General features: G+C 37.0%; 1 protein-coding gene across 1 annotated transcript in view; it reads left to right on the forward strand.

The window, feature by feature from the left end:
- Positions 1 to 12,408, forward strand: part of LOC107098764 (E3 ubiquitin-protein ligase Itchy-like) — a 23,620-nt gene that overhangs the window by 8,602 nt on the left and 2,610 nt on the right. Inside the window, exons 9-21 of the mRNA XM_015396603.1 lie at positions 264 to 438; positions 1,722 to 1,791; positions 3,538 to 3,622; positions 3,749 to 3,877; positions 5,779 to 5,851; positions 6,775 to 6,846; positions 7,145 to 7,233; positions 7,362 to 7,521; positions 7,630 to 7,763; positions 9,336 to 9,476; positions 9,568 to 9,688; positions 9,782 to 9,886; positions 11,938 to 12,034. Of these exons, the coding sequence (XP_015252089.1) occupies positions 264 to 438; positions 1,722 to 1,791; positions 3,538 to 3,622; positions 3,749 to 3,877; positions 5,779 to 5,851; positions 6,775 to 6,846; positions 7,145 to 7,233; positions 7,362 to 7,521; positions 7,630 to 7,763; positions 9,336 to 9,476; positions 9,568 to 9,688; positions 9,782 to 9,886; positions 11,938 to 12,034 (1,451 nt within the window). The remainder of the gene's footprint in view (positions 1 to 263; positions 439 to 1,721; positions 1,792 to 3,537; positions 3,623 to 3,748; positions 3,878 to 5,778; positions 5,852 to 6,774; positions 6,847 to 7,144; positions 7,234 to 7,361; positions 7,522 to 7,629; positions 7,764 to 9,335; positions 9,477 to 9,567; positions 9,689 to 9,781; positions 9,887 to 11,937; positions 12,035 to 12,408) is intronic.

The following is a 12,408-nucleotide window of genomic DNA, read 5'->3' on the forward strand; positions in this document are numbered from 1 at the left end:
AACGAGCAGTTGGACAGGTGTACCTAATAAAGTAGCCGGTGAGTGTATGTATAAATACTGAAGGGTAAAATTGAAATAATAGACAGTGTTGATTGTAGAAGTTTTTTCTAGTCAAATTAGATTAAAAATTTAATGCCAGGTTTGATTTTGGGTTCTATATTATTATAATAATTATCATGTTTTATTTCTCCCTTTACAGTAGCACAGTTTTTTCTCACTTTAGGTGTTGCAGTAATGCATGATTTCATTTTGTTTGCTTAAAGATGGGAGTGTCGATTGGACGAAATAGGCCGTCCCTACTATGTAGATCACACCACACGAACCACCACATGGCAGCGCCCCACAATGGAGTCAGTACATAACTATGAACAGTGGCAGCACCGGCAAAACCATCTGCAGGGCGCCATGCAGCAGTTCAACCAGAGGTTTATGTATGAGGTGAGACTTTCTTAACCTTGCATGAACCAGATATATTTGTGTAGTTCAAAATGAACTATATTATAGTATCCATCTGGAGAGAAGGATACTGTGGATAGTGTTTTCAAAAGGGAAGAACATTTAGTACAATTCTTCAAGCCAGACATGGGCAATGTGGAGTCAAAAAGTCATCTCCATGTCATGTATTTGTTCTACCCAGCCACTGAAGCAGGTGAATCCAATCTTCACCGTAAATTAACCTGTGCAGATTGGACTCACCTGGTTAATTGGATGGGTAGATTAAATACATGACATGGAGATGACTTGTTGACTCCACATTGCCCATGTCTGCTTCAAGCTAATTGGGTAAATCACAAAGTGGCACCTGCCTCCGTCGTTCAGCTTTTAGCCAATTGCTGTGATGTAGCACATTTTTTATTCATATCACAACTAATGGAGTTAACTGATAAATCAAATCCAGTCATAACGAATGTGCAAACATCTTTCCGATTCACAAACTCACAAATCACGTATTTTTGTTAACTTTTAAAAAACGATATAGAGCCTATTCCAGCTGAAACAGACTGAAAAACAAGTGTGAATGAGTCAGCCAACAAGTACACCGGCAAAGTTTGCTTTGCTTCAGCCTGCTGCTTCTGGTTAACATCGAACATGGCTCTAGATTTTTATTTAGTCAAAAAATATCTGTTTTTTAGGCTTTTTGCTTCTGGCAAAATGTATGTTAATGAATTTGTGAATTTGCGTCCAGCAACAATTCATCTTGCTTGCAAGGTAAAGACTTATGTGGTGCTGACTGGAACTGTGGGACAATTTGGAGGTGGTTGCACCTTTCTCCTGCTTAGAGAGTTTGTCTTTTTAATTGGTGCTTTTAGCTGCTTATTCAGATTCAATTCATTGCAGCCACGAGAGGCTGGATCCCCTCACCCATGTGCCAAAAGCTATAATGATTAAGAGCCACCCAGATTTTGAGTATCAATATTAAAATATTATGGAAAATTATCTTGAAATATGTAACTAAAATTGTTGGCAAAACGGAACATCCCGGTAGGATAAAATCTACTCTACATAGAATAATTTCATATAGCTGTGCATCCAGAAAAATTTAGTTCTTCTATGTTTTTTAATGTTCTCATGGAAACAGCTGAGTTTTTAGCAGAGTTTTAAACCAGTTGTTAATAGGGTGATGTATTTTCGGTTCCTCTTAACTGACTCAAATGTTACAAATCTTAGTCTGTTTTTAGTTAATTTGGATTTGTTTTCTTTATTTCTGTCTATCTTTGTAGGATCAACAGAAAATGTCAGCTCCTCAGAACAAGGGATTTGATCCTCTCGGCCCGCTGCCTCCTGGATGGGGTAAGATCATCAAGGGTTTATTTTATATCAGTGCAAAGGCCTCCAGTGGATTATGGAAAGATGAACATTGACCTGTCATAAACGACTGTAATCTGAAATGCAGGACACAGCCCTAATCCTTTTAGGCAGCTTGAGGAAGGATATGTTTATTTGTTTAGCAACATTTATGTACAGAATCATTTTAAGTTATTTACAGAAAATAACAGTGAAGATATCTTATCAAGCTGCTGGGAAGCTGCAGTATACATATTTAATACCATTTAAAAAATTCCAAACATATAAATTCTTGCATAATAGTACATTTATATACACTGCGTGGCCAAAAAAAAGTCGCCACCTGGATTCAAATAAGCAAATAGGTACGAGCCTCCTACTGGATAATTACTGCTTGGGCGAGCATCTTTCAGCTGGCAACAAGTTATTTAACCCCAGCTGGTGCAATGACTTGCTTCTCATTTCCTAAACAACCATGTTGAAAGACACATCCCGTGGTCATGGAAAAGATGTTAGTCTGTTTGAGAAGGGTCAAATCATTGGCATGCATCAAGCAGAGAAAACATCTAAAGTGATGCAGAAACTACTAAAATTGGGTTAAGAACTGTCCATTATTAAAAACTGGAAGGATAGTGGGAACCCATCATCTTCAAGTAGAAATGTGGCCCGAAAAAAATCCTGAATGATTGTGATCGGCGATCACTTAAACGTGTGGTGAGATCAAATCGAAGAAAAACAACAGTAGAACTCAGGGCTATGTTTAATACTGAAATTAAGAGCATTTCCACACACACAATGAGGAGGGAACTCAAGGGATTGGGACTGAACAGCTGTGTAGCCATAAGAAAACCACTAATCAGTGAGGCTAACCGGAAAAAAAAAGGCTTCAATTTGCTAGGGAGCATAAAGATTGGACTGTGGAGCAATGAAAGAAGGGCATGTGGTCTGATGAGTCCAGATTTACCCTGTTCCAGAGTGATGGGCCAATCAGGGTAAGAAGAGAGGCAGGTGAAGTTATGCACCCACCATGCCTAGTGCCTACTGTACAAGCCTGTGGGGGCGGTGTTATGATCTGGGGTTGCTGCAGTTGGTCAGGTCTAGGTTCAGCAACAGTATGTGCTCAAAGAATGAGGTCAGCTGACTACCTGAATATACTGAATGACCAGGTTATTCCATCGATGGACTTTTTCTTTCCTGATGGCACAGGCATATTCCAAGATGACAATGCCAGGATTCATCGGGCTCAAATTGTGAAAGACTAGTTCAGGGAGCATGACATCATTTTCACACATGGATTGGCCACCACAGAGTCCAGACCTCAAGCCCATTGAGAATCTTTGGGTTGTGCTAGAGAGGGCTTTGCGCTGCGGTCAGACTCATCAATGCAAGATCTTGGTGAAAAATTTATACAACAATGGATGGAAATAAATCTTTTGACATTTGAAAGCCGTAATCAAAGCTAAAGGCGGTCCAACAAAGTATTAGAGTGAGTGACCTTTTTTTTTTGGTGGCGACTTTTTTTTTGGCCAGGCAGTGCAGTTATGCTGTTGTAGAATTGAAATCCATCTTTATTTAAATTACTTGATTTATTTGATTATAATTTTACTAAAAAGATGGTTTTTCATTTACAGTATATGAGGATTTGCATTTAGTTCAGGCAGTTAATGCTTCATTTGATGTCTTACAGCAGAAGGGATGCAAATGTAGAAGTAACCAACCTAGATAAAAGCTGATCTTACTCTACCTTTTCAGAAAAGAGGACTGACTCAAACAATAGAGTTTACTTTTTACATCACCCAACACGCTCAACACAGTGGGAGGACCCACGAACACAGGGGTGAGTGGGGGAATTCGCCCTAACAACCAAACTCTGTTCTTTTATGACTAAAACTCTTTGTGTATCTTTTTTTTTCCAATTTTGTTCAAAAACATCCTTCATTTATTTTTTTCTTCTCATTTCCAGATTACTGAACGAGAAGCCGCTCCCAGAAGGCTGGGAGATGAGGTTCACTGTAGACGGCGTTCCTTATTTTGTAGACCACAACAGGAGAACCACCACCTACATCGACCCTCGCACAGGAAAATCCTCACTGTAGGTTTTTCTCCTTGTTGCTCTCTGGTTTTTATGAAAAGAAATTTAAATTTTGATAAATGCAGCGCAAAAACAGGCAAACTAAAGGAAATGACCAAATAAATGAAAAGGAACAATTTTTTTTTTGACTTTTCTTAGAGATCATTTGATGTTTTAATTAGAAAATAACTCTCAGGTCTCCCATACAGGGATGTAGACTAAAAACTTAAAGGTAAAGTCCGCTCAGCAAGGAACAATCAATGGATCCTTATTCATACCTAAAAATAATACATTCACAGTGATTTAATGAATTTAGCATTAACCAGTTAAAAAATAAAAAATAATTTTTGTCCCCATCACTGAGTCTGGGAGCGGCCATTTTTGCCCAAATATGGTAACACCTCACTCCTGACATCTTCCAGCAGTGATGTCATGATGTGGTAAGCCTAGCGCCATTATTTTGCTTTACAAGCAAAATCAATGGGAACTACTAGACACATCTGCAATCAACAACAATTATTCAAATTTTAAGAGGACTTCACCATTGAAATTAGTGAGAGCTTTTGTTAAACTGACAATGGCAGTTGGATAGGTAAAAGTGACAAATACATGAGTTACTTAAACTTTTCGATTCATCATTTTCCACGAGTTCGTCGTTGGATTTCCAAATTGAAGAGGGAGGATGTACCATTGAACTTCTGGCCAGAGAAAAAAACATGTAATATGTAGCCAACATTTGGAAGAACAATGTTTTCAAGGTGAGTTAGATAATAGCGTGTTGTGACAAACACCAGATACAGCACTGGAACTTGATCAACAGCCGATACCACACAGTGACTACACAAACCAGTAGGTGGCAGTAGTGTTCTTTGACAAAGCACGTTCAAATGAAAATTACTCTTAATTAAAAGCACTTATTATTTATTGAACAGTATGTAATAGTTTCATATTTAAAGTACTTTCAGAAGTTTGAATTCTGAATGTGACCTGACTTCTCATTTAACAAAATATTTTATATTATGGGTAGCCTTTAGTTATATTTTATATTTCTTCAAATTCCCAATAACCATTAACTTTATAATCGCCTTTCTCATTTCACCTTTTTCTTTTATGTAACACTAGGAAGCATCATTATTCCTGCTTTGTGTTTCATGTAGCAGCCAAACAGGTCAAAGTACCTTTATCACCCTGACCTAAGTCTAATCCCTCCCCCCAACAGCACCACCACACCCAAACACAATCACCTTTCTCTCTTTGTGGGGACTCTTCATTAACTTCCATATAATTTCTAACAAATTCTACAGCCAACGCTAAACCTAACCATTAGGGGTGCATACCTAGCCCTAACCAAAATTCTCGTTATGCCTTAGCCCTAAATCTAATGCTAAAACTGTAATTATACCCATGAGGACCAGGCATTGTCTTCACTTTGTTAAAATATCCTCATTCCAAAGGTTACAAGCTGAAACCTGTCCTCACTCTTCATCTAAAACAGAAAACACACAAACACAGCTGTGTTTTTAAGATTTATGGGAACATTTAATTGACTTGCATTCATCTTGTATGGCATAACCCAACCTTTGCTAACAACTATCTAACCCTAACCTAACGGAATTTACACCTAGTCCTAAGCCTAAACCCAACTCAAAGAACTTTACCATGTGGAGCCAGTTGAATATCCCCATATGTACCTGTAAATCCCCACAATTAGGATATTTTACAAAATACTGCCCAAACATATGGGTAAAACAAGACCACAGATGCACACTATGTGAATTGCTCCTGAAGCTGTTTATAAAACTGCAAAGTGAGCAGCAAGTTAAAACCTACTCAAAATTGCCTTGCTGAGACTATTTTGGAGTTTTATTTCTCAGATACTGATTCGTAACACTGTTTTTATTTCTCTTTATATGTTTTCACAGTGAAAATGGAAGACAGATCACATATGTTCGAGACTTCCAGGCCAAAGTTCGGTACTTCAGATTTTGGTGCCTGGTATGAGTCACACTGATATGATTACTTTCGATTCTTTACTGCATTAACTGTAAACCCGCAGCAGAGTAAATCTGTGTTGAAAATTTACTTAGAATGTAATAAACTTATTGTTTTGTCATCTAAAGAGCTACAAAGTTGACCTGGAGACTAGCAGATATCTTCCTAATTAAAATAAAAAAAGTAGATTTCTTAAACATTGAACATTGAGAAATACTAAAGATACATTTGGTTAGCATTTTTTGTCCCTTTGTTGCTGTTTTAATTCGAGGTTGCTCTCAGATAGCCCACAGGTGATGCACATCCACGGAGAAGTCATAAAAATGCAGCTACACATCTTTGACCTGTGGTGCCTAAACAGGCTCCAGGATGCCAAACCAAAAGAGTGAATCACAGATAATTTAGTGATTTAAAACATCCTACAATAAATATATTTCTTGCCAGATTGGACAAATCTGTTATTCAACTTGAAACAGCTTATATGAATTGCCTAAAGAGTGGTAAAAAAGCTGTTTACCACACATCTTAGTGTTAGGGGGCTTTAATTATGTATAATTGTGCAACATATGGATATTTGCTCCAGAATATTGGAAAGAAAAGAAAAAAAAGATGTGAAAGGGAATTTGAATTGAAATCAAAGTTCAGCTGGCTGGAAATTGATGAAATGGAGAAAAGGTGCACTTTTGTGTTTGTTTGCAGCTACTGCAGGTATTACCCAGGCTGTAGTTGTCCAGACTGAAATTAAGATAAGATAGAGGATATCTTTTATGCTGTTATCCACTTTGTCAGCATGTTTTCCTATTTAAACTGAAATATTCAAGCAGTACAAACAAAAGCTTTGACTGAGATGTAAAACATAATTTATTAGCTCTTTGTGTTATATCACAGCTTTAGAAATGTTTTTTTTTTTTTTTTTTTTTTCCCAGCAACTGGCCTTACCTCAGCACATCAAGATCATAGTTTCAAGGCAGAACCTCTTTGAAGACTCTTTTCAGCAGGTATGGAAACTTACATTTAGTATGTGGGCTAACCAGAAAATTCAATTAACTGATTCTTGTTCCTTTTTTAAATCAAATGTCAAAACTCCACGTGTTTCTGCATGTCGGTGAAAATATAAACTAACATGACACTTAACATGCTATAGTTACCTTTTTGCAGTAATAATGTTTAATTACTAACGCTGCTGTCCAACATTTTGAAGAAATTGAGAAAAACAAAACAGACATAAATCACACCAAAAAAAAATAAAATAAAAATAAATAATAAGAATTGTGTCTGTTTTTTTTTTTTTTTCAGATAATGAGCATCAATCCCCAGGATCTGAGAAGAAGGTTGATGGTCATTTTTCCGGGAGAGGAAGGTCTTGATTATACAGGTCTTTCCAGGTTAGTTGGAAGTTAGTGAAAACTTCTTGCCTCACCTCTCATATCTTTTAAGAATGTATTGGGCCAAAGTCCTTGTTACTGTCACAGACGATATAATAAGCTTTTGTGTCTATTATTCTCTCTTCCAGGGAGTGGTTCTTCCTGTTGTCCCACGAGGTTTTGAACCCCATGTACTGCCTGTTTGAATATGCTGGCAATGATAACTACTGTCTTCAGATCAACCCTGCTTCCTCCATCAACCCTGACCACCTCAAGTACTTCAGGTTCATTGGACGGCTTGTTGCAATGGTAAATTTTATTTTTACCACTAGCACTGCTTTATTAAAGGCAGGAAAATAAACTACAAGAAGAGTTTCAGGGTTCTGTTCGAAAATAATCCATTCTTTTATCCCTCAGGCTCTTTTCCACGGCAAGTTTATCGACACTGGTTTCTCGCTGCCATTTTACAAACGCATGCTCAACAAACCTTTGACTGTCAACGATCTGGAGTCCATTGATCCTGAGTTTTACAACTCCCTCATGTGGATCAAGTGAGAATGATCAATTTTTATTAGCTAGAAAGAATCAGAGGCTTTTAACATAAAAAAGGAGATAAAGAATATCTTTCTGTTTTATCTATGTAAATGCCTATTAATTCAACTCAAAATCTGTCATTCATTTTGTAGTTTTGGACTAAAAGTTATTGAAGATTCCTGTTGGAACGCTTTGGTCTATAATTTCAGTCCCCTGAAACAGTCCAAAAACTGAAAAGCAATGTTTGCAGCCTTTTCCCTGCAGCCTCCAACATTTCATCAGTGCTGGTGGTCTAAAATATCTCACTGTTCCCCCCCATGTTTCCTCCATGTTAAATAGTTACTTTCTATACTTGTCTGGGAGCCCAGTCTTGCTTAGATTCAATTTATACGGTAGCTTTTATTTCTCATTTCTGTTTTCTTAATTTTTTTTTTATTTTTTTTTTTTAATTTCTAATTTCATCTTTGATTTTAAAATGTATTTTCCTATTTTTTAAAATGTATTTTCTATTTATTGATTGATATGGCAAATAAAATTATCATATCTGATCTAACATCAATATTTTCCTCCAATTTTCTAAATCAACTACAATCAATTACAACATCTAAATAAATCCTGATTTCTCATCCTGAATTGATCTTTGAAATCTTCAAATCATTTAGTTGTTTATTCTTGAGGACATTGATGCCAGCTTTTGAATCTGACACTTAGTTAATTGGTATAAAACGTGAATCCTATCCTATCCTTTGGAGAACCTCTACTAGACGTTGGATTGGTTTTTGTAACAGTTTCATAACATAAATTAGTCCCATTTCTCAGATCAAAGTATAATCAGATATAACAGACTCAGACAACTGGGGCCTCTGATTCTATAATAATTAACATTTTATTTTCCAATGTGCTGAATAAGAGGAATTACACAAGTTTAAAGGTTCGCTTTGAGGTGCCTAATAGTGACATCTTGAACAAAGGAGATTTTTTTCCTTTTGGGTTAAGTTAGTGTTCATTATTTGATTCTAGATTATTTTGTTTGCAGAAATATCATGATGTATATATTTTTATTTTTATTTTGTTTATCTGGGAGATTTAGAGCTGAATATAAAACCTATGGTAGAACATCCATTTTCACCACCTCTTTTCTTGAAGAGTCATAAACAGGATTAACTCCACTACAGCAACATCATCTTTTATTTCAGATATTAATGGACCATGATCCAGTAGTTTCAGTTTACTAATATCTTGTTGTTTTTGTATTTTTTTTTTTTTATAAAGCTGGATAATATTAAGAATTCACCAAAAGAAAAAAGATCTTTATTTCTTGTATTTGGACGAATAATACCATTAAAATTATAAGCAGCTCCCCTTATTAGATTATTTTGTTTCTACCCTCAGAATAAGCGGATCATATTTCTTAATATCAACTCCTTAACACCTCGCCTTGCAACACTTGATAGAATCCACACAATAATTATTATTCTTTCCCCTGTTGGATAATTTATCTTTGAAGCTTGTAACTTTTATCAAACCACAAAGTCACTGATCTGGTGAATGATACCATTGTAACCAATATGTTTTTTGTTTTACGTCAGGGATAACAACATCGAGGACTGTGGTTTAGAGATGTTCTTCTCAGTTGATAAGGAGTTCCTTGGAGAAATCTCCACCCATGAGCTTAAACCGGGTGGAGGAGACATCCCCGTCACCGAGGAAAACAAGGAGGAATACATCAAGTGGGTTGCTAAATCTTCTAGTTCTGTCGTCTCCCAGAGTTTGTTTGAGTTTTGAGCTGAAGTGTGTTTATCTCCTTACTGCCCCCTACAGGTTGGTAGCAGAGTGGCGGCTGTTTGGTGGAGTAGAAGATCAGATGGAAGCGTTCTTTGAAGGCTTTAATGAGATTATCCCTCAGCAGTACCTGCAGTATTTTGATGCTAAAGAGTTAGAGGTATAGCTGCAGCACACTTATCTAGATATTATTTATGTTTTGGGAAGCCCCTAAAGGCCCAGGTTTTTCAGAATAGTGATTGTCTTTTTACAGCTGATGCTGTGTGGAATGCAGGAGATTGATCTTGGAGACTGGCAGAGAAACACCATCTACAAACACTACACTAAGACTAGTAAACAGATAGTCTGGTTCTGGCAGGTAAGTGAGAAACAGTAGAATTTTACATTTGAATGATTGTTTTAACCTAGTTAAGGTTGATACAGAAAGTAGTTTGTCTTGTACTCCAGTATATTTTGCCTTGTGTGTCTGGAGACATTTAGTTAATCAATTGAAACCTAAATTTAGATAAAGAGATATCTAAAAAAAAGAAATCAATAAAAAAAACTGATGTTGAGATGGTCACCAGGCAGAAACATCGTATTTATATAAAGAAATAAAAAACCAAAAAACTCTGTGAGGTCTTGCCAGTGGGGCAAGACAAAGGCAAGGAAGTTATTGGACGGAGACATGATCAGAAGCAGGTGATCGGGCAGAGAGGGAATGCTGGACATTACCTAACCAAAGGGCTTTAATTAATCTGTTAATGTCAGATTGCGACATCTGTCGTTGTTTGAAACAAAATAGACTTAATGGGAGACAACGAAGGAGGACATCCCTTTTGAAAACAAATCATAAAAAGCAAGGCTGTAGTTTGCAAAACTACATGTCGACAATTTACAAAGCTTCTGGGTTATTGTCCTATGCACAGATAACACAAAAAATAAACTTTCCAAGCCACATCAGCTCTATAGTCACAGATAGAAAAATTCAGCATATCAAGAAAAAAACACTGTCCCTAATGTGAAACATAGTGGAAGCTCTATTATGTGCTGAGGCTTTCGTGATCTTGGCGTTGTTGACTGGCTTGATTACTAATTTAATTCACCTGCCTTCATCTGATCCACCTGCTCTTGCCTCTATTTAACCAGCCCTCTAACCAGTCATCAGTGCCAGATTACTTTCAGCATACCTAAGTGTTACTGATTGTCTGATCTTGACCCATTCTGCCTTTGGACCTCTGAGTCTGGATGTCCCTGTTCTGATCTGCTTGCCTGACCTGTCTTTGGACACCTGCTAAATTCTGCCTGTTAACCAAGAAGAAAGAATGGCTGGCAAACTTGAAACTGCTTCCTGATACCATCTGGATTTACCTTTGGAACGTCTTCAGGCCTCTGAACTCGTGCTTTTGAATTCTGAGCACAACCTCAACACAGACTTTGCCTTCTCAATTATCCTGCCTTCCTTTGTCTGCTTGGTTCTGATCTCCTGCCTATCCTTCGATTTCTGGAACTACAGCATCTGGGACTCCATGGGCAGTGCCCACCATGTCTTGTTGGCAGCCGACCAGCTGGAACCTACCTCGTCCTCTGGGCATGGACTGAACTTTAAGAACAGAGATTCCTGCCTTAGGAACTTTCCTTTGTTCATTTCATACATTTTCGTTTATTAATTTTGTGGGTTTTTTCTTTGATTAGATAAGGAGTATCAACGATTTTGGCCACGTGTGTATATTCAAACCAAGTCTTGCATCTTTCAGGAGATTTCAGGAGGTCCAAACAAGCCAAGTGTCAAAACTGTTATGTGATTAAAATCAAAGTTTTTGGATAAATGGGGAAATAATGTTCTGAAGAAAAGTTGGAAGGAAGAATGGCTGACATAGGTGTTTGCACTAGTTCCACTTTATAACTGATCCCTTTTCCTCCTAATTTAACCTTTTTACCCTTCATTCTTATGTTTTATTCTTGCTGAGTGAGTCTATTTAGCTGCTTACTTCCTGGGCCCTCACAGCAAATCATTACAACTTTTAAAAATAACATAATTTCAGTTTTTAAGGTGATCATATTCCAAACATACATACATGCATATAGAACTCTCTACCTCCTCTGATTTTATATCTTAACACATTACTGAATCGTTTTCCTCTCTCAGCTTCCAAACTGCAGTGTTTTCAGTTCAACCTAGTAGCTCTATGAGGCATTATCTGATCTGACCTGTATATGAAACATAGCTTACTTTTTTCTCTTACAGAAGTAATACTTAAAGTTATTCTTTAAAAGGTTTTTGATTGGATACATAATGTTTTATTATCACTTAATGATCTGGGGAATTGTATTTAAATTGTATGTCCTTGATTAGGTAATCAATGATGTGATAAAGCAAATGTTTCTGAAGTAGCTAAACTTCAAGTCCTACTGCTTTTTCCCCTGCAGCTGATGAACGAGATTGACAATGAAAAGAGGTTAAGGCTGCTGCAGTTTGTCACCGGCACTTGTCGTCTGCCTAGTGGAGGCTTCGCTGAGCTTATGGGTAACTTTCATTAATATATATAATTCTCTCTTTCTTTCAAGATATTGCTTTGGAGAACATTTTTTTATCTTGATAATGATTTTTAACATCCATCCATCCATCCATCCATCCATCCATCCATCCATCCATCCACCCATGCAACAATACAATGTCCAGTTCACTGCTTTGGTAACGGTGAGGTATGGTGAACCTTGCTACTTAGGTTTGCCAAGCTGGTTCTACTAATTTCTACAAGTGCTCCAACCTTACCCCTTTTGGGTGCATAGAAGCAGTATTGGAGCATATTGTGGTACCATACCCTAATGAAGTTTTCCATTGAGCAATATTATATAAAAGAAAGTCACAGTGTCATGGGGCTGTTTTATTTACAATTA

This window comes from Cyprinodon variegatus, unplaced genomic scaffold (assembly GCF_000732505.1).
Source record: "Cyprinodon variegatus isolate N-32 unplaced genomic scaffold, C_variegatus-1.0 Scaffold808, whole genome shotgun sequence".
Classification (NCBI taxonomy): domain Eukaryota; kingdom Metazoa; phylum Chordata; class Actinopteri; order Cyprinodontiformes; family Cyprinodontidae; genus Cyprinodon; species Cyprinodon variegatus.